This window comes from Gopherus flavomarginatus, chromosome 1 (genome assembly GCF_025201925.1).
Source record: "Gopherus flavomarginatus isolate rGopFla2 chromosome 1, rGopFla2.mat.asm, whole genome shotgun sequence".
In the NCBI taxonomy this organism is placed as follows: Eukaryota; Metazoa; Chordata; order Testudines; family Testudinidae; genus Gopherus; species Gopherus flavomarginatus.
Genome location: NC_066617.1, coordinates 93,638,897 through 93,663,808, shown reverse-complemented (window position 1 = coordinate 93,663,808; position 24,912 = coordinate 93,638,897). Strand labels below are relative to the sequence as shown.

General features: G+C 46.9%; 1 protein-coding gene across 1 annotated transcript; it reads right to left on the bottom strand.

The window, feature by feature from the left end:
* Positions 1 to 23,562, bottom strand: EMP1 (epithelial membrane protein 1). The gene is made up of 5 exons (XM_050955242.1): positions 23,221 to 23,562; positions 7,666 to 7,799; positions 4,680 to 4,785; positions 4,416 to 4,556; positions 1 to 1,801 (listed from the first exon to the last, which is right to left on the bottom strand). Exons 2-5 carry the CDS (start codon positions 7,741 to 7,743, stop codon positions 1,641 to 1,643), a joined length of 486 nt encoding a protein of 161 aa, XP_050811199.1. The 5' UTR covers positions 7,744 to 7,799; positions 23,221 to 23,562; the 3' UTR covers positions 1 to 1,640.
* Between the last annotated feature and the right edge of the window lie 1,350 nt (positions 23,563 to 24,912).

Here is a 24,912-nt window from a genome sequence, read left to right as displayed (position 1 = left end):
TGTGTAAAATAAATGGAATTAAATTGTATTTATATCCCTAAAGCTAGAAACATTTGTATCAAAATATTTACAATGACTGTATAGAAATAAACACTCTGTCAAAGAAACAGCAAAGTACAGTACTAGAATATGTCCACCGAATTAACAAAGTCTATATGGAAAGAGAATGTAACAGAGAAAGTGTGAGAGAAAATACTGTTCATGCTACCCCTGCACCCATGAATTTTTTGTTGCCACCTAACTTTAGTTTGTGGGCATAACCACAGTGAGTCCTGACCTCTTGCCACTAACAATCTCCACTTACTGTTTAAGCTTTTCAAAGGGACAGAAATGTTTGGCTTGGATACCCTGATGCAGACAGGAACTCTATTCCTGCAGTTATGACACGACAATGCTATTTTTTTCCATACAGTCTTTCGTGTGGAATTTTCCTTGTATAGGCATTAATTAACAAAGCCTCTCCGCACCCCTGGGAGGTAGGTATAATGAACATCATTTTACAAATGGAAGAACATAGGCACAGATAGGTTAAGTGACAGAGTTGGGAACAGAATGCTGGATTCCTAACTCTCAGTTTTTTCCACTTTAACTACTAGGCCTTATTTCTTCTGCCATCAAATGTTGTTTTAGTTTGAGGTGACTTACAATGTCACTGCGGGGTCGGTGATTAATGCCCCATCCTGTGCTACAATGAGTGGAAAAAATCTATTGCCTACAGGTAGTCATAAAAACCTAATTCAGTGTTTCAACAGTGAGCTCCCACGAGCCTAAGCAGGCTTCCTCAGCTATCAGATTGGAAAGTCCCTTCAGTCCCATGGCTTATAGAGCACATGCATCACAAATCTGCCTGTTTAAGGCTTCATAGGGACTTCCTGAGATCGTCATCATGCGGCTGTGTTAGAGAGATACACAGCCAGCTATAGTGGAGAAACGCCCCCAGGTGACTCTCTGGGGTGTGTACCACTGAGTTATAACTGCATCCTCCGTTACTAGGATCATTGCCTGCCTCCTTCCTTCCCTGGCTCCTCCCCTCCATTCTTATATGCTTCCCTCTCTCTCTCCACCTCTCGCCCTGATTTATTCATGGGAATTAGTCTCTTTCTTAAGTAGGAAACAGGATGGCAATGAATTTGCAGTTATGATATTTTTAAAAACTTGAATTTAATCGAGTTGGGCTGTTCCCAGATATAATGTCTTTAACCCTTCTAAAAATGTAACAAAAGGCCTGCCCCATTGTTCTTCAGGGCAAAAAGCCTTATCCCTCACTCACACACTCACAACGCAGGCTAAGGAGAAATAGGGAGGAGGGGTAGGGAGGAAGTAAGATGCAGCACTCATTTCCTTGAGGTGCCGCCGAGTCGGTGAAGTGGAGTCTGGTGGTTCCTTAAGGCACAGCCTGACTTTGCGAGGAGGGAGAGTAGAGCCAGGAGACTAGGCAGTTCGTTTGTAACTTCAGGGCCCAAGGATCAAGGAGGCGCTGGCTGGACTGGAGGAGCTGTTTCTCTCTCTTTGGTGGATTCATTTGTGGTGGGTGTTTTTTGGTGTTATTGCCAAACAGTTCTTCCAGCTGAATGATTCCTCATCCTCCCCACCCCCAATTTCTAACCCCCACCCCCAACCCCTTTTACTCCTGCCAGCCTTTATTTCTTTCTAAGGACAAGGTAGAGGATGCCAATGATGAAGCTAAAGCAAAAGCAGATCCAGGCCAATATGAAGGAGTAGCCATGATGGTCCCGAGGGTCTGTGAAGTAGTGTGGGAATCGGGCTGTGTAGATGGAGACTGCAATCAAAATGAACAGCCCTGTAGGGGGAGGGGAGGGAAGAAAGAATTGGAAGATATGTGAAAACCTGAATCTTTGCAGGACAGCTCAGGTACTGCAGTGATATTGTGGCATGTGCCCTGTGAAGCTGATGGCCCATTTACTGTTGTAGGGCTGTTCATGAGCACTGAGCACTGTATGCTAATTTTTTATCCTAGGGTTTCTTGTGAGCACCAGGTCAGTACCTCCTGGTTTGTTACTGGAAGGAGATAGGCCAAGGTTGCATACCGGAGATACTCAGATTCCAGAGTTGTCGGGAATGGTGCACAAATTTAGATTCTGGTGTGTTAGTTTCGGCTTCCTTACGAGTGCTGAAGCTGAACATGCTAGTGTGCATTTGGGCAGATCACTCGCAGGTGAGGCTGTACACACTTGTTCGTTGTGTGCTCTTACGTTAACACTAGGGTTTGCTGTTGTAGGGTTTTTCATGAGTCCGGGGGCTACTGGCACAGGCTTTTCATGTTGTTTTTTTTTAGTACAAAAAGCATAAACATAATGCACACATGGAAAACAGCTTGAAGGGGGGGAAGTGGATGACATTTTCAGGCTTGCCAACCTTGACAGTGATCCTTTATCTACTGGCTGTTCTAGGCACTCTCAGGTGTAAAACCAATAACAAGTCAAACAACCTGCTCCCTCCAAACACATTTCTTTTCCCCATTCCTCCCTCCAATAAGGACGTCCAATTGAAGGCTGTGATCTGTATCGAGCCTTGGACCCCAAGAGCAGCACTTATATTGGGAATCTATTCATAACCAGTGGGGAGCTCGGGAGGATTAAAAGCTAATATATTGGACTTGTACTCTCCCTCTTTCATAGAGTCTGGTCCAAAGCCAAAGAAGTCAATGAAGAATAGGGTGACCAGATAGCAAGTGTAAAAAATCGGGACGGGGCTGTGGGGGGTAATAGGAGCCTATATAAGAAAAATCCCCCAAAATCGGGACTGTCCCTATAAAATTGGAACATCTGGTCACCCTGATAAAGCATCTCCCATTACTTTAATGGGCTTTGGGTGAGATCACCTTCTGTTTACGATTCACACACAGTAGGTGGGGGCTGGTATGCAGGGGCGGCTCCACGCACTAGCACGGCAAGTGCGTGCTTGGGGCGGCAAGCCACTGGGGGCGCTCTGCTGGTCACCGTGAGGGCGGCAGGCAGGCTACCTTTGGCGGAATGACTGCGGAGGGTCCACTGGTCCCGCAGCTTCAGCGGACCTGCCTGCGGGAGATCCGCCGTAGCCGCGGGACCAGCAGACCCACCGCAGGCATGCCACTGAAGGCAGCCTGCCTGCTGTGCTTGGGGCGGCAAAATGCCTAGAGCTCCCCCTGCTGGTATGGATAACTGCCTGGAGCAATAAACCAAACTGTAATCTGAAGTGGAGAATTAAATTGCCTCTGGATACATCAAAGCTTTAGGTAAATGACTGATGCCATCCTTCTCAAAAAGGCAATAGCAATTAGGGATGAGTGGAACAGGACAAGAGGATTTCTCCTCTCACTGTCTGATGGTGTTGACAGTTTGAAAACATTATTTGCAATGCCTGTTCTTTCTTGGAAAGACTCCGTTGTGTTCCGGACCATCCGTTGTGAATAACCAAAGCAGTGACTGCTTTTGTGAAACAGCCATTTTGAATTTTACATCAGAGCCACTTTGTGGTGGAGCAAGATGCTCTGGGATTGTTTGGTTTATGCTGTGGAGAACAACCTGTCCCATGGTGGAGTCAATGATAAAACCTTCAGACATTTTGATAGGGCCCATTGAATCCAGAGGAATATCAAAGCAGTTTACAGACAATGGACAAAACCATTCCAGTAGGTATACACTTGCGTCTTCCATTCATTCCAATAGAATTCCACTGGTGCAGCAGTGGGGGTGGCTGCACTAATAGTGTGTGTGTGTGTGTGTAAGAGCTAGTTTGAAAATAAGTTTTTCCAAAAGAAAGTTAATCATTTTGATCTTTTTTTTCAAAAATATTAATGGAAATTTTCTGTGTTTTTTTTTTAATGAAAACAAAAAAATGTTTTGGTTCCTTCCCTCATCCCTTACCCCCCAAAATCAATTTTTTGAAAACTGAATTTTTTTTTACTAAAAACGTTTTGATTTTCAGTTTTTCACCTGGAAAACTTCAAATGAAAATATTCAACAAAAAATTTGGAAACAGCCATTTTTTGTTGAAAAAGTTTTGATGGACATTTTTCAACCAGCTCTATAAGTATGGGCCAATTTTGGGGAAGGTATGGGGGGGTCATCCCCCCAAAAAAACTGTATACGTTGATAGTAGAGAGGAGAAATTTAAAGGTTCAGATGACCTCAAACAGTTTGAGTCATGGCCAGCCCCAGGCAGGCCTCCCCCTTACCCTCAGCCTCCCATTCTGGAAAGCAGCGCCTTCTCCCTGCAGGGCACAGCTATTGCTCCTGCCTCTCCCCGTGGGCTGCAGCTCACAGCTCGCCTGGCCTCCAAGGTTACTTGACTGGTGGCTCTGCCAGCTGCCGTGTAGGGGTGTGGGCGGGAAAGGGGTGTGTGTTACACACACACAAACACACACACACACATTTAATCCTTTTAGCAAACTGATGCAGAGAGACTGGACTTACAGCAAATCAGCATGATGGCTCCAGTGATATAGAAGCGTTTCCCTTTCTCCATGGTGAAGAGCTGTACCACGAACATGACCAATGAGAAGAAGGAGAAGATGATAGCCAGGATCATGAAGGCTTGCACTGCCTTGAGGGAAGCTGGCAATACAGAGGCAGGAGGGGAGAGAGAGAGTGTACGTTAAGATACTATTGGTATCACAATGCATGGTAGGCCTTCAGACTATACAGGTCGTATCAAGACCTAAAGAAAATATCTCTTACGCATATCCCCTTCAGCAAATGCAATCTGACGGCATTTCACAGCATCGCAGTCTAGCCAGAGTCCTGTTGAGTTTGCCCCCATGGTAGAGGTACCTGCCATCCAGACCTGAAATGGAACAAAACAGTCGTGTCAATGTTGTTGCTCTTGACCATTCTGACAACGGTTGCTCCAGCCTATCACCTGATCTGGGCCTAAGAGAGACAATGACCGCTGGAAGCTTTTGTGGCGATAAAACCTTCCCCCTGTGCATGGAACTCATGAAGATCTAAAGTTGTCGGAGATAAGAGACTTGAAAGACTTGAGATATTTAGTCTAGATAGAAGAAGAGTTGGTGTGTGTGTGTGGGAGGGAGGGGACTCAATTACAAAAATATAGTGAAAATTGCTCTTAGGTTCCTTTTTGTCCTGCCATGTAATGTGACAATAAGGGGCCACTCAATTACATTAAAGGGCAGTACGCTTACAACAAATAGAAAATTGAAAAACTTAACTCACAGTCACACGAGGTCACTGCATGAATATTAGGTTTATTTTGAAAAGGACTGGATAATTGCATATGGTCAGTATTTTTAGCTAAGGCAGCTAAGATAATAAGAGTAAAACACATATGCTTTGGGGGTACAAAAAGATGGTTGGCAGAGGACAAAGAAGGACTCTTTTTACCCCTTTTATGCACAGCCTTTTCTAGCTGGTCATCTGCACTGTGGGTGCTTAGACACACTGCTGCTGTGTTGGCTTTGACAGCATTTGGGAGCAGTTTCAATGTCCTGCAAAGGGGCATGCAGGACACTTTAATCACAAATGGAGGTGTCCTATGTGAATCAGAATGGTGGACACTCCTCAACTGAAGGTGGCAATTGACTGGAAGCCGTGATGTGGCAGGAGTGTCATGGTAAAGCTAAAGCTTTGAAGTTGTCATTGTTATGGTGACCTTCTTTGGGGGGCTCTAGACTCTGAATACATGTTTGCACAAGTTTTAAAATGTGTGCAATATCCTCTCATTAGAGATCCTAGCTCCTCTTTTGGCTGTAGTTCCTTGTGTCGAAAATCTAGTAGGCAGTCTAGGGCAGTCTATTCCCATCTAGGTCTGCAGTGCCAGACTTCTCTAGACCACCAGAGTGCAGGATAAACTGAGAGTTCACTGGGGTTTCTTGAGCATTTTAGCTCTGGGTCTTCCCTCTTGTCGTCGGGTTTCAAGGCAGCCGCTTAAATATGATTTGGAGGTTGCTGAATAATTTTCAGACAAAGGCGGCCACGAGGGGGCAGTATAAACTAAAGCACAGGAATAGCTCTGTGTTACACATAAATGATTGCGTTGCTGCCTGTGCAAGTGAAGTCTCTGAAAGACAGGAGAGTTTTTCATGTGTATTTGTCTATGAAGTTTAAAATGGAGCTGGGCTGGTCACTATAAAAATGGTGGCCTGCCCCTTTGCCTCCCTTCTGCTGCAAAGAGGACTGGACAGGAGGGGGTCATTCTGCAGTGTAGTATACAAGCAAGACCATTTGTCTAACTAAAAATAGCATCCGTCTTTATAAGCACTTTGAGGCAGGGATTGTCATTTTACTATATGTCTGTACAGTTCCTAGCGCAGCAAGGCCCCAAGCTAGCTGAGGCCTCTAGGTGCTAATACATATAAATAACAATCTCCAGTGGCACTGGATAGGATACAATTCCTAAGAGAGAGGGGCATACGCTTCCTTCAGGGTCTAAGCTCCGTAGCTGGCGGTATCAGGAAGAAATTTCCGCGTGTGGCACAAGTTTGGGCACTTGCGTTCCAATATGGAGTTTGTGCTTTCTTTTGAACAATGACGGAACAATTATTGGAGACAGTATACCCGACTAGATGGAGCACTAGGCTTTCCCAGTAGGTTGCTTGGCTAGATGAAGATTTGTTTTCCGTTGGTATGGCAGGATACAGGACATAATGCACCACTGGTCTGTACTGATGTGACAGCATTTCTCCCTTAACAAGACTTTTATCTTCACTCTGATAAGAATTGTTGGTTTTCCTTTTTGACTTGGTGAGCAAGAGCATGTTGTTGGGAATAAATACTTAGACAGCAGCATCTTGACACCAAGTGGGATTTTTAGCAGTGCTTTCCAGCTCAAGAAACTCTCCCCTGCAAATCTTTTGGTATTCACACTGCTGTGAGTTACTTGGCCATTGGCCCAACAATTTACAGGTGTTGCAATTTTGTAGTATGTTGATAGATCTACTGCATATTTCAGCTATTACAAAGTGCTTTTGGTTTAGACAGGGACCAGTCCTTATATGTGTTGTGTGTAGTGTTATAGCATATAGATGATAACGCTACCAATAACTGTTAGTTTTGCCCAAACAGCTCATGAGAACACTTTTTAGTTCCAGAAACAGACAAGCATCCACCGTATAATTATACAAGAGACTGTCTGGCAGATGGGCTGATAAATTTCAGCTCAAAACTATCCTCCATAAATCTCACTTGCTCAACTAGTTCTTGAATGGGGCGTGTACAGGTGGTTCCTACTTTAAAATTATGGGAGTGGAAACATCACCTTGAGGCTGCCTCTGTTTGTTTTAGTTCAGGACTCGGAACTTTTCTGTTCGCAGGGTGGCATTTAAATTAAAGTGGCTTAATTTTTTTCCAGAGATCCATTTATTTCAAGGGAGTTACCCCAGCATAAAATTGGAGTAACAGAGCAGTGAATCAGGCTCTTTATGTTTTCTGAACAGCTCGTTTGCACATTATTATTTACTGAAAGAGGATGCCCTACTCCCTAACTCTATAGCCTGGCAACCCTATGGCAGAACCTTTCAATGGTGTGTGGGGTTATAACCATGGAAGGGTTGAGAGTTCAACATCTGCTGCCTGTCTTGTTCAGAGAGACAGAGCGGGTGAGGTAATGTCTTCAGCTTCTGTCAGTGAGAGAGACAAGCTTTCGAGATTACCCAGAGACCGACGTGGCTACGACACCACTGTCTTGTTTAGAAGCAGAATGACTTACGTTGGCAATGGTGGATACAAACAGCATGACCACGGTGGCAATGTGGACCACAAAAATACCAGCCAATAGCACCAACATCTTGGCTTCTTAGTCTGTGTGTGTGGTGGGGGGGAAGGTCTCAAATGCAGATGATTCTGAGGAAAAAAAAGTATTGGAGAAGAAAATAAAGGTGGGTGCTGGAACCAAGAACTTTGTTACAATAACCCAGTATTTACATGCAAGAAAGTAATTGGGTTTGTTCTAAACCCACCCCAGAAATATTGACCAAGCGCTGAAAAAATATCTAAAAATACTAGTAACACCCCCCACAGTCCCCAGCAAATCACTCAGAGTAGTTAGAGGGAAGCTGTAGCCACTGTAGCCAGTCTTCCAGGAAATGCTTAGCAGAGTTTTGAAGATACTGTGGGTAGTTTTTAAAAATAGGCTGCCTATATGTCTGACCATTAATAAGGTTAAGTGCTGTGCAGGGTAAAGTGATATACTCCATTCCCCAATGCCAAATTGAGCTATTTGCCCACTGGGGCCATGGACGTCAGGAAGGATTTCCTTTTCCTAATCCCCCCACCTGACAATACAGTGTTATCCAGTTGGTCTGGTGTATCATGAGTCAGTTGGGGTGGAGATTTGTCTTCCTCTGACACATCAGGTACTGGGCACTGTTAGAGTGGACTACAGGTCTACGCAGGATGGTGGTCTGATCCATTTTGTTAAGAGAGAATACCAGCATAGATGAACCACTGGGCTGTTCTAGATGGGGAGAAAATAGACTACTGTGCTTAGTGGCTCAATGGTTGGATCTGGTGTGGCGGAAGATGGGATAACTGGAGTCATTGCCCGGTGTGGATCATTCCCGGTGAGTACCCGGCCCAGGCCGGGGAAACTAATAATCCAACCAGCGGACCAAATTCAATGATGAATCCTGGTCACGTGCCACCTGAGGCACGTTGCACATACACTAAGAAGAAGAACTGGAGTCAATGTTTTGCTCAGATCCCTTATTCCTAAAATGGAAATTGTTACAGTTTTCATAAAAAAATCCCAAGCATTGGTCTGTAGTGAGGGCTGCTCTTGATTTCCTTTTAAATTCAAGGAAATCTGCTCAATATATTACTGCATTAAGACACCCTACACATGTAATGTATCTGATTCCTTTGCATTATTCCCCTATGTGTAGCAGGACTTGACTTCTTGTGGTGTTTCTTGTCACTTATGAATATTTTATTTAAAAAGAAACAAGATTTTCGGGACTAGCATTGGCGGGGTCTGATAGTGTCATTTAACCAAAGCTACTGTTTTATTTTCTGAAATGATGAAATCTAAGGAGCAAAGACCTGATATTGAGAACAGATTCACTTCCCCTGCACAAAAGTGGCAAGTGGAAAGCATTAGGATTTCAGATCTCACCTACTGACAGGATTCTTATCAGTATTTTGTACTTAGAGTCACAGAAATTAGAGACAGCAAAGACTTGTTGGGTCCTTTAGTCTTATCTTCTCTGCCCAAGAGCAGACTGCTCCTGAAAATGTTTGGGGAGGTAAATAAAGGGGCTAAGTTAATTTCCTACCCTCCCTCTCGTTGCTAGGTGAGAGCAGTGTCAAACACCTGCTTTATATTTGCAGTTATTCTGGGCCAGATGAGTCAGGCAAGGAATCCAGCTGTAGCTTTCAGGATGAGGATCAGTGACAATGCAATATAATACTGCAGTTACCATTCATAATAACATCTGTCATACAGAAAGGCTTTGTAGAGTCACCCAAATGGCATATGTTACTCATTTACTCCACCTTCCCCACTCCTTCCCTTTTGCCTAATTGAAGCCTTGTGTGTGTCAGATCTGCTTTTAAAGATTACTAGGTTGTATCATCACAGTCCAAATACTATTTTCCCACACCTCATGGGACTGCCAAGCTTTCCCACTTGCTTACCATTTGTCCAAAACCGGCATTGGCTAATAACCAACAGGAATTCCCGGAATTACAGAAATTGGAGAAAGAAGTGACCTCTGTGCCCAGCAGGATTGTTCTTCACTGTAAATATCTGTGCATTGTCCTGTCCAGTTTGCAAGGTCTCAACCAATGGGGCTTCCTAGATCTGACTAGTAGAAAATTGGTCCTGATGTTCTGTTTCTCTTTGTCATGGCTTGCTTTTAACCCTTGGATTACCCCAAAAAACTCTTTGTATTTCAGGATTTTCAGAGGTGGGGACCACTCACACCTCTCACTGGCTGCTGTGGCTGCTGTTGGGTGTTCAGCAGTTCTGTAAACCAAGCTCTAAGTGTATCCCTCCAGCACCTTTAATAATCTGTCATATGAATGCCCTGTGCTTTGGTTCTGAAACTGAATTGACGAAAGAGAACATGGACTCAACAGTGCGTATAGGCTGTGAGAAATCATAGCTTCCCTGCTCCCTGAGGTGAGGTCTCTGTGTACAGTCACCCAAACCACATTGGCTTTCTTTACCACCATATCACATAGGAAACTCATAACTAGAGGTCCTCACATTTTTTTTCAAACAGAAAATGTTTTGCATTGGAAAATGCCGTTTAAAAAAAATTTAAATATTTCGAGGGAGGGGGAAATGTTTTTAAATGTATCGTTAAAGGACATTTTTAAAAAATAGAAATGATTTTTAAAACTCCTCACCTGACGAAGCTGACCAGAACATTCATTTTTAAACATTTCTTTATTTACAAAAACAGAAAATAACTGAAATGTACCTTTCTGTTATAAAAATGTTCCGCTCAAAAATTTAAAAAAAAAACCAACCAACCAAACCAAACCAACCCCCCCGCCCCTGCAAAAGACACCACTAATAAAACAACCAAACATAAATTGATTTTGGAATTTTTGTTTTTTGTTTGCTGTGAATTTTCTTTTTCTGCTCTGTTCTACTCACATCTAGCTTGCTTCTCTCAATCAGTCCTAGTTAGGTCACTTTTGGCATTATTAATTCCTGTGGCCACTCTCACTATACATGCTACCTAACATGAGCTCCTCAGGGGGTGCTGATTCACAGTTTTGAGTCTTTCTGAGTAAAAGCATGACCACCCTCTCTGTTCATTGTCCCTTTTGCCCATTGAATACACAGTAGCTAATAATCCCACGTAAGCTCAGGGATAGAGGAGAGCAAGATAATGGGTCTTTTCCATTTCTGACTGGGCTGCATGTGCTTTTCTTCTCATTAAGACACAATAGAAAGTGCCTTGGTTGTTCTGCAGGAGTGAGGCTTGTGTTCTCATCAGCTGGGTGGGGTCACATTGCTAGAGCAGCAGCACGTGCCGTGTGCATATCCTTTCTCCTCCTTTCCTCAATCTAGTTGCAGCTGGAATTGGAGTTTATCAGGCTTTTATTGGACTGTGATTCAGTCCCAACCATCCTGGATTTGCCAGTTTTTCCATTGGCTCACCCCAAAGAATTCAAACCTGCAATTACTTAACCCTGCAATTGCTCGGTGTAGCCTGTCCTTTCAAGGGCTGCATCTCACAAGCCAGGGAGGTGTTGTGTCCGGGAACCAGGGCCCGTGGAATACTCAGTAAGCCCTGCGGCAGCCCCCTGCGGACGTTTATGATGGGAAATCAGTCCCTGGGCCAAGGTGAGTGGGTAGAACAGTTACTGAAAGATGCCAGACTTGAGGGGAGGAGAGGACGTGAGCTCATATGCCTGGTATTCGCCTCAGATGGCTTGAGATGGAAGAGAGACTTAGTACTGGTGATGGTAGCTTGAGATTCTCCTCCTTCTTCCCCCACTCCCCCTGAGATCATGGCTGGAGAGAATGCTATCAATGCACAGGAGTGCTAATAATGAATAACAACAACTTACATTCCTCTAGCATTTGTCGTCCTGAAGGATCCTAAATTGCTTTTACAAACACTATCCATACAGGGACCCCCTTCACCAACTGCTGCAATACAGCTTCTTCTGGAGAGGACACAGTAGTTGGTTCATAGCACACAGCACTTCTACACTACAGCTGATGGCTGGAAGACCACCATATCCGATTTTTTTACCAAAAAAACCCAAAAAGTCATCTGCAGAGTGCATACACTTTTCAGGGAAAAAAAATAATTTAGTTCAAACCCAACTTTCTGGCAAAATAGTTTGGATGGAAAATGTTCAACCAGCACTAGTTGCCACCTTAGAATTAGTGCAGACCAGCAGGACAGATAATAGAGCTGATGGCCCTAATCAGGGCCAGGATCATTTGGTAATGAAGGCAAAGAGTACACAGCAGAAGAGAAAAATACTGGATGTGCCACCGTACAGCTTGTACAAATGTATAGCTCTGACACCAGCAAATCACCAGGGCAATGCTACTTATGGTATCACCACGATCAGGTGGCTCAGGACAATGCATCACCTATCACAAATTCGTAGAACTGTCCCACAGGCTTGCCTTCGGTAGATACAATAGCTGAGCACTCCAGGGCCATTGCAGTTTTGTCAGGCCCTGTGACATGAGCCTGCTGTCTCTCAAAGGATGGACTCAATTGCCATGATACAAAGATGCAAAGATCATCCTGCCATTGTGACATTATTATTTTTCCCACGGAACCAATACCAGAGAGTTGGTGGCCTTACAGATTACAAAGGCGAAACATCATAAATGGTCCATGTTTCCCTATGATCTGCTTCTTGTTTCAGACCCGAGTGAGGCCAGAGGCCCTGTTGACACACAGTTTATGTGTTGTTATGTGCAGGTAGCATGGTACAAAGCCTTGAGAGTCTGCTCTTGATTCACCAGCCTGACTCAGTTTGCAACTCAGGTGCCGTTTATAAAGATGTGGGTGTTTTGGCAAATCTCCCTGTGGAGAGATCTCTTGGGAGTTAGCAGGTAAATATGCCCAATGGTCTGTGATGTGATGTTAGATGGGGTGGGATCTGAGTTACTATAGAGAATTCTTTCCTGGGTGCTGGCTGGTGAGTCTTGCCCACATGCTCAGGGTTTAACTGATGGCCATATTTGGGGTCAGGAAGCAATTTTCCTCCAGGGAAGATTGGCAGAGGCCCTGGAGGTTTTACACCTTCCTCTGCAGCATGTGGCGCAGGTCACTTGCTGGAGGATTCTCTGCACCTTGAGGTCTTTAAACCACGATTTGAGGACTTCAATAACTCAGACATAGGTTAGGGGTTTGTTCCAGGAGTGGGTGGGTGAGATTCTGTGGCCTGCGTTGTACAGGAGGTCAGACTAGATGACCATAATTGTCCCTTCTGACCTAAAGTCTATGAATCTATGAGTCTGTGTGTGTGTACATGTGCTTTTGGCATCTTTGTTTTAAGGGGTGTGATTAAAAGGCCTTACTAGGTGCACAGCTTGGCTTTACAACAACTAGCGGGGATATGCCAACCACCTCCAAGTATCTAATGGGTGTAAACATAAAGGAAAGAGAGGAATTGCACAGGGTGGCCCAAGGGGCTGTAACTGAGAGTAATGGGCTGAAACTGAGCAAACAGAATGTTTTGGCTGGGGATCAGGAAACATTTTCTAGCAGTGAGTGAGGTCTGTTATGCTGTGGAGTAGTCTCACCAGGGAAGTGGTGGAAGACTCATCGCTTGAGTCACTTATAACTGGAGTGGACAAAGCCCTGGAGAACGACTCTAGGGAACAGTCCTGCACTAGGAGGATGGGAAAAGATGATCTGACAGGGTTTTTCCTCTGTGATGTCTATGATTCATTTGAGAGTGGGTGAATCTCTCAGTACTGAAGGCAAGCGCTGAGAAATTGGCATTTTCTCAGGAAGAAAAGCCCTGGAGTGCCAATGCATGTGACAACCTCAACAGAAACACCGAAGCTCTCTTGGTAGGAGGGAGGGGAAGAGAGAGCTGCCTGAGGTCTAACAAGCTGCCAACAACTAGGAAAATAGAGGAAAATAGAGGAGGAAAATAGAGAGAAAAGGAGGGGCTGAGTGCCTTAAAAGGGAAGCAGAGAAACCAGGGAGGGGGTAAGGAGAAACTAGAGCTAATCGGAGACACAGAAATGTTTCAGTGGCTTATTGATTAGTAATAATAAGACGCTCAATGCTGGTACTTTAGGGGAGCTCGGGAAGTGAGGGAGGGCGCATACGCACTTTGCCACGTTAAGAGTCTCAGGATTTCTATTCCTAAAACTGGCTAATTAAATGTGTAAAATGTTTGGGAGGGCCTGGAACGTGCAATGAAATAATGAAAAAGGAATCGGGAGAGAAAAGAGCATGCTTAGACGTGTCTGATTGATGGGCTGGAGGCTGTGGGTGTGCATGTGTGTGATTTGTGTGTGTGTGTGTGTGTGTGTGTATGCATGTTTATTTCTATGCATATGTCTCTGTAAGTCTGCTTGTGTTTGCATATGTGTGTATCTTTTCTGTGGGTATGTCTGTGAGCTTACCTGCATGCATTTTTGTTTGATTTTTGTGTGCGCATATTGATGAGTTTGAGTGTATCTGAGTTTGGCTGCGTGTGTGTGTGTGTTAGTGCATATATTGTAGGAAATGGTTTATGATCAATAGCCTGTGATGGGATGTTAGATGTGTAAGCAGGGGAATGGTCCCGCTATTGTGGGGAACTTTCCTGGCTTCTGCACTACCCCGGTGAAGTGGGCTAGCAAAAAGATCTGAGTCCTCGCTCCCACTTCCTTTACCCAGAGGCCTCCCTGCCCTTGAGGACTCCCCTTCCACTCTCCTGTCTGGCAGAGTCCTCGTAACCCCAACAAGGCTGGACCCAGGATTCCTGGGGGGCTCAACCCCCAACCCTGCTGTGGTCACCCAGGACAGGGGCTAGGGTGTCCCCACTCCGGGGTACTCTCTTTGCACTGTGCACCTCCCTAACCCACTGATCACATCATACAATTTAAAGTAAATACAAGTTATTTAATTAACAATTAATTTTAAAAAAGAATAAGGAAAAATGGGAAAGATTAAAGGAAAACACATCACCCAGCTCTGTGGCAGGGACCATCACAAACAGTGTCTCTGTACATCAGGGCACTTCACAGTCTGTTCCTCAGGCCCTGGCTGTGCTGCAGAGACGCTGTGGGTTGGACACTTGCTCTGGCGGTGGCCACACACTCTCAGGCTCTGGGTGGCAGGACCCTTCTCCCCAGTGTCACTCCTGCTCTGTCAGGGTTATGATCCCCCTCCAAGTCTGGCCTGCAGAGCCTCTTGGCGGAGGCGTCTCCCTGTGCTGGGCCCACTGCCTAGGGTCCCCCTCGCTCTCCCCAGCTGCTCACCGCACCCAGCTCCAGACTGCTCCAGCCTCAGCTCCACACTGCCTCATCACCGCTGCTGCTGCTGCTCTGCCTTCAGCTCCCTGGGCTGCTTCTCTGGCCTCTCTGGCTCCAGTTGCTACAGCTCTGCTCCCAGGGCAGGTCTACTCTGCAGGCTGCTTCTGTGACTCTCTCTCAGCTCTCACCTGCTTCCTGGGCTGCTTGTCTGGCCTCTCTGGCTCTGGTTGCTGCAACTCTGCTCCCAGGGCAGGTCTGCTCTCTCTGGGCTGTGCTCTGGCTTTTTGGGCTGCAGCTCTGCTCCCAGCAGCTTAGCTTGTGTCCCTGCTCTCTCCATAGCTCGGCCCCACTCCATCTGACTCAGGCCATGTCTACATCTAAAACTTTGCAGCGCTGGTTGTTATAGCTGTATTAGTACAGCTGTATAGGGCCAGCACTGCAGAGTGTCCACACTTACTGCTAGCAGCGCTGCAAGTGCTGTTAGATGTGGCCACACTGCAGCGCTGTTGGGAGTGATGCATTGTGGGCGGCTATCCCACAGGGCACCTCGTCCCACAGCGGCTCACACGGAGGACAGGACGCTCCTGGCCTCCTGACTCCTCCTGACTCCTTGATTAGCCTGCCTGCCTGCCCTGTCAATCAGGCTGATCTGGAACATTGGCCTCTCCACATTGTTCCTGGAGACTGTCAGTCTCAGGCTCCTGATTTCCTATTGATCCCTCCCTTTTTAGTGCTGGGAGCTAGCAACCAAACACTCCCACTGAATGTTAGTAAGGGGGCAACAGTCCCCTTATATATGGGGTGGGATCTGAGTTACTACAGAGAATTCTTTCCTGGGCACTGGGCACTGGCTGGTGAGTCTTGTCCACATGCTCAGGGTTTATCTGATTGCCACATTTGGGGTCAGGAAGGAATTTTCCTCCAGGGCAAATTGGCAGAGGCCCTGGGGGTTTTTCGCCTTCTTCTGCAGCGTGGGGCATGGGTCACTTGCTGGAGGAGTCTCTGCACCTTGAAGTCTTTAAACCATGATTTGAGGACTTCAATAACTCAGACATAGGTTAGGGGTTTGTTGCAGGAGTGGGTGGGTGAGATTCTGCAGGCTGCATTGTGCAGGAGGTCAGACTAGATGATCATAATGGTCCCTTCTGACCTTAAAGTCTGTGACACTATGGCTCTAGCATGATCCCAATAAAGTGTCCTTTAAAGTTATAATACAGTGCACTGCTATCTAAAGCCTAAGTGTGAAATCTGCCTGAATACTATTCTGTCTCCATGTGGCCTTTAACTGAAGGGAGATGGTTAGATAGGCACCCTGCTGCTGTGCTTTTCCCTCCAGTTGTTCCGAAAGAAAGAAAGAAAGAAAGAAAGAAAGAAAGAAAGAAAGAGCTGACGTAGTAGGGAATATATTTGTGAATATATTCTTTAGCTCTCTTTTTTTTAATGTCATCCCATAATATGAGATTAAGGGAAACATGGTGAAATGAATGGCTATCTAGTTTAGAACAAATTAAAGTGCATTACTTCTTTATGCAGAGTGCACTTAGCCTGGGCTCTTCACTGCTGCAACATGTCATAAATCCTTTTTGACTGTAAGAGGGCTGAAAGTTACAAACAATAATAGCATGCACATTATTTATCACAAGGGTAATTAGATCTCCTGTTACAGGGTGTAAACTGATTTCCACAAGGGTGAGGAAAGAATTCCTGACATCCGATGAGGTATGGCAAATGCTCTGCTCCTGGGTGTTTGGTGCAAAATCCTAGCAGTAAAATGACTTACTTCAGCAATACATGTGGTTTCCAAAGAGGGCGGCTGTACCTTAGAAAACCCTTGCTCTGCTTGGGTTTTTTATCCCTCACACGTGAGAGTTTTGCTCTTCAGTCCCCTTGTCCTGGTTGCTGGCTCGCCCTTCCACAAGGCGTAGTCTAGCCCTTAAGAGGGACGCAGCTCAGACTTACTCAGCAATGACAAGTGCTTGGACTTTGGACTCCAAAGTTAATAGTGCCCGAGCAGACTTTGGCCTGAGCAAGCAATGTGGGGAAGGAAGGGGACTTGCCTTGTGCACCCTTCAAGCAGAAGATGTGTCCACACAGCGCCAAAATAACCACCAGGATGGCCTCCCAGGAGCTATAACCGTGGCTTGAAAGGAAAACAAGGGGTGGCTAGCAGGATGATGGAAACCTCCTGATTGATTTGGCAGCAAAATGAAGCAACGTGTTTCAGCAAGCATGGCCCATTGATTTTGCATGTAGCCTAGGAATGTCATGGTTCACGCCCTATTAGACTCTCACTGCGGGAGTCTTACCTCCCCTGCTGCAGACACTGTGTTTCCTATTTGGTGGGTAAATCCTATACCCAGGGCTGGTGCAAAGATGTTTCGCGCCCTAGGCGAAACTTCCACCTTGCGCTCTCCCCCGTCCCCGAGCCCCCGCCCTGAGATGCCCTTCCCACAGCAGCTCCGCCCTGAGGCGCCTCCCCTGCGGCAGCTCCCCATCCCCCACCTTCTGCCCTGAGGCACCCCCCCTGCCCCAGCTCACCCCTGCTCCATGCACAAGCACCCTGAGCATGCCATGGCTGCTTCACTTCTCCTGCCTCCCAGGCTTGTGGCACCTAAGCTGGTTGGTGCTGCAAGCCTGGGAGGTGGGAGAAGTGAAGCAGCCATGGCATGTTCAGGGAGGAGGCAGGGCAGGGGTGAGCTGGAGTGAGGAGTTCCTCTGCGTTCCCCCCCCTTACTTGCTGCAGGCAGCCCTCCCCGTGCTCTCCTGCCCCAGCTCCTTCCGCCTAAATGCTGGCGGCAACCGGGGCGGCCGAAGATCCGGCCACCGCAGTCGCTGCCAAAGAAAATGCCGCCCCCCGCAAATCCTAGTGCCCTAGGCGACCGCCTAGGTTACCTAAATGTTGCACTGGCCCTCCCTATACCCCAAATTTCAGCTTGACAAGCAGGATCTCTCCTTCAAGGAGGGATTGGGTTGGGGTGGGGCGGAGCGGGTGGGAAGCGGAGGAGATTGAATCCTCTTTGCCTGGCCTTAAGGCCTTCTCTACCATGAAAATAAAACAAAAGAGAGCAGGCCACACTTAGCATTAGTGGAAAGCCCAGAATGCCCTCTGCTCCACTGTGATGCTGCAACCTGTTCAAGAGGGGCAGGTGGATGAGGCTGCAGGTTTGGGAAGGATTTTTCAAGTGCATCACGGAGGCTAGTGTTTTGCATGTTGGCTGCTATAGCAGCTGAGTTTATGTCTTATGTTTCTAAAGCTCATGCTCCAGGGTTTCAGCTGGTCTCCAGCAGTGGTCAGGAAGGGGTTTTCCTACCCTGCCTTCCGTGTATTCTGGGAGGATTTGAGTGGGTTTTTTTTTTTTGCCTCCTTCCTCTCAAGCATCAGGGATGGCCCAGGCTAGAGATGGGACAGTGGGCAGAGTGGTCCAGGGCTCTGAGGTGGCACCAAGCATTCTCTCTCTTAGGCACTTGGCTGGTTGCTCACATGCTCAGGGTATAACTGATCGCCACATGTAGGGTTGGTTAGGGATTTTTCCCCAAGTCAGATTGGCAGTGACCTGTGGCATTTTTCGCTTTCCTCTGCGGCATGTGGGTGTGGGTCACTTGCCAGGACTATCTGAGTAGATCTCACTTAATCATTTCACGGGCCTTGGGGATTGATCCACCTGGGTCCCTCCTATTCCCTGCCTGTGGCACATAATAATCTAGTCTCTTGTGGGCTGTAATATTTTGGTCTAATTTTGTTTGTTAGGTTTAGTGAGCAGGCGATATACAGGGTGGGCAGGCTAAATCCAGTGCTCCCTTCTGCCCTTAAACATCATGACTCTATGAGGCACTTTTCAAAAAACCCTCTCAGACAGTGGTCCCCAACGCAGTGCCTGCGGGCACCATGGCGCCCGCCAGGGCATTTATGTGTGCCCGCCTAGTGCCCAGCAGGGGAGAGAAGCCGTGGCCCTGCGCCTGCCGGGGACAGAGAACTCTGGGGCTGCAGGCTGTGGGCACTGGTGTTCTCTGTTCCTGGCAGGCGTGGGGCCGTGGCTTAAGCTGGAGAGAAGCTGCAGCCCTGCGCCTGCTGGGGGCAGAGAACTTTGGGGCTGCAGGCTTCATTTTATGTTAAAGTAAGAATAAAAATATATTTGGACCAGTAGTTCAACAATGTTTTACTTTTTGAAAATAAATAAGATGAAAAATTTATTATATTTATTTTGTAAAAACTCCTTAATTTTAATACCTTTTACACGTAAAATTGCCCTTTTTATCTTATGGATTCATATATTATATAATATTTAATATGATTTTTTTTGCATTATTTAATGTACAAATACAAAATAAGCCTTGAAAAATTGTTGGTGCCTGCCACATTCTTCTGAAAACATGAATGTACTACTGGCCACAGAAAGGTTGGGGACCACTGCTCTAAGATTTATAGAAATCCTGCCAGCAACTGCAGTCCCATCCAGCTGCTGCTTCAGAAGGTAGTCTCGGAGCAGCAAGCATTGTGAGAAAAAAGGTGTCCTGGAATGCTCTGTGCCCTGCAGGGAACTTCACATGAGCAGGCAGGGTGTGATATGTTGGAAGAAGAAGCCCCCAAACCCATTCAGCACCCTCTTGTTTGTCTCTGTGAGCACTTGGCTTGCAGGAAAGATCCTTGAAAAATTAGGACTCCATCTTCAAATGTTGGGATTGGAAGTGAACCCCTCACTTGGGCAGGAGAAGACAAAGTATCTCAGCTCATCATCCCTCCTGCTCTCAGGCTGCTGCTATGCTGGGAAAGTAGGAAGACTAGTTCCTGTGATCTTCCTTGCATTAATTAGCCTTTTTGCCAGAGAACAGAAGCAAGAGGGAAAGTAGGAATGAACAGGGGCGACTCCAGATGTTTCGCCACCCCAAGCACGGCGGCATGCCGCGGGGGGCGCTCTGCCGGTCGCCGGTCCTGCAGCTCCAGTGGACCTCCCGCAGGCATGCCTGCGGAGGGTCCGCTGGTCCCGCGACTCCACCAAAGCTGCAGGACCAGCGGACCCTCCGCAGGCACGCCTGCGAGAGGTCCACCAGAGCCCCGCTTGCCGCCCTCCCGGCGACCGGCAGAGCGCCCCCCATGGCATGCTGCCCCAAGCACATGCTTGGCGTGCTGGGGCCTGGAGCCGCCCCTGGGAATGAAATTCTCTGAGCACTGACCTGCCCTTTCTTCTGCTACTGTTCAGAAGGAAGGTGACACTAACGTAAAAGTCAATGTGTCTACTACTGAGAAAGTGTTAATGCTGCCCAATCTTGCGGGAGGAGGTCCACCATGGGTATTTTAGTGTAATCACCCACTTGGATGCCCATTCTGGTTCCTCAGCACATTGCATAAGAGGTACAGTGCTCGGTGTGATGACAGTTTCTGCCTAACAGGCAGAGGGAATTTAGGGTAGGACTGGAAATCTGCCATTGTAAAAGGGACGTCTGACACGTGGCCTCAAGCTGACATGCACCATGAAATCCTCTGGCAGAGGGAGGGGAGGCAGTGTTAGTGCAGAGATCACCCGCCTTCAGTATGGGGAAATTCAGGCACACATATTGAGGAAGGTTCTGGCTGTCTGCCATGCCGTGCTGCCTGGGAGTCATGCAGCAGGCTTATGGACAAAGTTAAGGACACTTTTAGGTCTGAATTCCCCTATACTGGGTCAAGTATATGTCTACACAGCAGCTGGAGGTGGCTTCCCAGCATGGGTAGGCAAACATGCACTAGCTGCACACTAAAAATAACCGCATTGCCGTAGAGGCACAGGTGGCAGCTCGAGCTAGCCCCCTGAGTACAATCCTGCTGGACCCTCACCTGTCTAGCCCAAGCTACCGCTGCAGCCACATGGCTATTTTTACCACACTAGCTTGAAAAGAGCTCATCTGTCTACCTGTGCTGGGAAGCATCCTCCCAGCTGCTGGCATCAGGCATACCCCCAAGCCCTGCCTTGGGGCCTCTCTCGAAATACCAAAGCAGCCAATTCGCTACATTTCATCTCCTGGAATTGGGTCTGTTTTCAAGCTTTCTAGACAGAGCCCATGCTCCACTGCAAGCCATGAGAGGGCTACAGTACTTTATTGTCACGCCCTTATATTGCTTAAGAATGGAACAAGTTGAAGGCCCCGAAGATGCACCCTGCGGGCACTATACAAGCAGAGAGGGCCTTGCATGAACAGCTCTCTCTGTCCAAAGAGAGAAAGAGGTGGTGTCAGCCACCCCTGTGGCACTGTGCCCCACTCCTCCAGAATCAGAGGATTCTCTGTGGGGTCCACAATCCCTGTCCCACTTCTCTCAGGTTTTTCCATGGGAGGGGCTCAATCCCCCTCCTTCTGAGCTTTGAAATTGGATGAACAAAAGGTACAGACTGTTCCCCTGATGTGCGCTGTCATATAGAAACGGCACAAAATGCCTGCAGGACAATCTAGGCTGAGGTGACTCCAACAGGATCGCCTGCATGAGTAAAAGAAGCAGGATTCATTCCTCTTTCACTTTAAATGGTCTCCTAGAAGAAGTGCTGTTGTTCCAAGGGTGCCCAGCCAGGCTGGCACTTAGGAGACCTGGGTTCTAGGCCTAGCTCTGCCTGTGACCATGGGCAAGTAATAGCCCTTTTGTTTTCCTGCCTCCCTTGGTGTGTTTAGACTGCAAGTTCTTTGGGGCAGTCTGGTACCTAGCACACAGGGACCCCAACGTTGGTTAAGGTTTCTAGGCATTACAGAAGTAGAAGTAATAATAATAATAATGACCCCAAGACACTGCAGCATGCAGTGACATTACTACACTATTTTGGGGCCATCACTCCAGCAGCATGTAATTGTGTGTCTTTGAGCGGGGCTGCTCTGCATTGTCATGTTATAGGGAAATAATCTGCATTTAAGCACAGGAAAGACCTCTTTGCAGTCTCAGTGCTTACCCGCCCCACCTCCCAGGCATTTGTGCAAAGAGTGGAAGGAGGAGGGTAAGTCTGGCAGATTTGAAATCCTTTTTAGCATCTCCGACTGCTGTGGGGGACTCCTAGTGGGCCAGTGGAGCTATCCCAGGGATGAACTTGGCCCCATCTCCTCAGGCACATCACGTCCCGTGCCCTTCGCTGTGTGTATTCAGAAAAAGAAACTCTCTCCTCATTACAGAGATGCTGAAATAGAGCACGCCTGAACAAAACCAGTTTCACCAGTGCCTTCCAGCAAAAGGCCACTCAGCCACTGTTTCCTTCCCCCAGGCCTCCTCAAATATATGTTTAGTATTAATGACCCCAAATAACTGCTTTCACTACCAAAAGTGCCTTTCACCCAGAAGGATCTGTAAGAGCTCTATAGCCTCTCTCTGTCTTGGTCACTTCACCCATGACTGAATTGCAGCTGCCTCTTGGGTGGAAGGCAACAGCTGCAAATGTGCACAGCAACAGTCTAAACTCTGACTATCTGCAGACAGACTGAGAATGACATGGGAGCAGTGCTGATCTGAAATATGTTTAGGGGAAATGAGAGAATTGCTGGGGAAAAGCGTTTACTGTGGGAGTGGGAAATTTGCCAATTTCTGCAATGCTCTACTTCCCACCAATAGGTTCCCACTGCTCCACTCATTTATCCCCTCCACTTTTTCCATGCAGCTCTCCTATTGCTTTCAACACTTCTCTCATCTGTCTTACTTTTATTCTCATCACTCCCAAGCCCAGAGATTTGGCTGCTAAGAAGGTGTAACATGCAATCGCATTGTTCATATGTCTTTAGTTAGAACTTCTGGTCCGCTTCAGTCTCACTAGCTAGGATTCTGAGAAGGATGCTCCCAGCTCTGACTTGAGTTGTGCCATCAAAGACGTAAGTTTTAATTATTTTGTTAAACCAGTGACTTGCAAACCACTAATAATATGGGAGAGCTTTGACACGCACACAAAAGCATGAGGGACATCTGAAAAAGACAAAGGCCAGATTCTGATCTGAGTTGAGCTGGTGTAAATCTGAATGAGCAAGATTGATTTCAAAGAGACCTGCGCCGAACTCCGAAGCTTGCAAATGTGTCATTGCAAAAAAAAAAAAAATGTGTCAAGCATCTCCCTTACTCCATACTGCACAGACGGTTCTGCTGTGTCTCTCTCACACCCTCAAGGCAAGAATAGAGTTACCTTAGCAAGCACCGTGCTATTGCAGGCAGACCCTGTAGTGCCTTCTGTTGGTGCCTCAGCCCAATGTGTGGCTGGATTTCAAAGCAAAATATAAAGGCATAAGTGTTTGCCATTAGTGAGTCGCACTCGGAGATACAGAGAGCCATAAAAATGAGGGAAAAGGGAAAGACAGCTATTAGATCAAAGGAATGGGAGATGCTGAATAGAGAAAGCAGTTGCAGAGGATTTTGTGAAGAGGTCTTACCCTGTAGTGGGGCTGGCTCTGGCACCTTTAGAAGAAGGAGCTTGCTTTGCCTTAGTCCTGTCTTCTTGATGTACAGAGCTGCAGTGGAGGGAGTGCCCTGCCTGCCGGAGTTATAAGTTTCCTCTGCTGCTGTGTCAGGATGTGCGATGGGGTGGTGTCTTTTCCCTGCGTTTTAAAGGAGTTTCTATTAATCAGTCTAGCTTTAAAGAAAAAAAAATTAAGAAGCTACGCCCTGCTTCCTTGGCAGCAAGTCAAGAGTCACTGGGAGGAAACCAGCAACTCAAAGAAATCTCTTGTGGAGTTCTGTCTGACTCAGAGCACAGTACAGAGACCACAGCCTGGAAAAAGGAATGACACGAATCCAGATGAGTAATAGGAGGCACCCAAACAGCATCTGTTTACAAAAACGGACTTCTGGTTACCATTTTTTTTAAACTGTAGTTATGAATGTGGTCAAAGATACAATACACTCAAACAAACAAATAAATGTCCTTGCGTAGGGTGTGGTGATGTCTGAGTGAGTCACTGAGCACCACACCTCTCTACCACCTTCAGGAAAAGGGAGACTTTCCGAAGTGAGCAGGGAAAGGGGCTATTGATCATTCCTGCAGAATGGAACTGGGTGATCCCTTTGGAAATACACTATGGAGCCGAGATCCCCAAATGGCAGTCCATGAAGCAGTGGAGCATATGTTCACCTGATGGGAATGGCTTGCCTCCTTGTGTCCAGGTGAGAGCAGGCTGGAAGGAGAGCTGAAATGAGGAGACAGTGTGAGGAACTGTTCTCAAAGGATAATACCCTCATCACACTAGAGACAACCTAAAATACAGGAATGCTTTCCCATGGCTCTTTCCCTTTTCGGTGCCTTGGGGCTGTTAGATAGTTGTGACTGGGAAGGAGAGGGGTCTGGGGATGGTGAAAGGCAAGGAGATGGCATCCATAACAAACTCTCTTGTCAAAAATGTGGCCCCACTAGGAAAGAGTTTGAGATCCTCTGCTTTACGGAATAAGCCTGCATTTGCAGAGTGGAGCCGTGACAGACAAGATAAGGCTTTTCCATCTCTAATGAGGAGGACTCTGGAGTGTTCTCATAAAAAGGAAGCAGATGCTTTTTGAAGTCTGAGCTGGTGAAAAGAAATACTGGCTGTTTTTCACACTACTCCCTCTGCCTGGCACTACTGCCTTTTCTGTGACCCCTGTCTAGTTTTAATGCAAAGCACTCAGCTTAAACTAGGCTGTAGTTGGCAGAAGAGAGAACTGCTCACATGTGCCGAGTGCAGTTTCAGCTCCATTGAAGTCAATGGGAATTTTGCCATTGATTTCAGTGGAGTCAGGGCTTTGTCCCACAGCTACAGCCTAAGGCTAAATGGGCTCCAGCTCACCTGGTTGTTTTGGTGACATCCTCTAGAATAGTCACGGAAAGCGGAGGTGAAAGGTACAACAGAGGCTGTTGGCGGAGACGCTGCCTCATCACCCCTTTCCTATTCTCCCAGTTCTGTTTACTAGAGTGGGTGATGCTCATCTCAGAAAAAGGTTTTCATTTTCTCATCTGGCAGCTGGCAGGATCCTTGTATGATGTCTTCTCTGCGACACAACGCTGAACCAACTTGCCTAAAACACACTGCGACTGCAAAGAAGTTGGCGCTGGTGGGAAGTGGTGTGCAGAGAGGCCTATGGTATGTACAGCACTC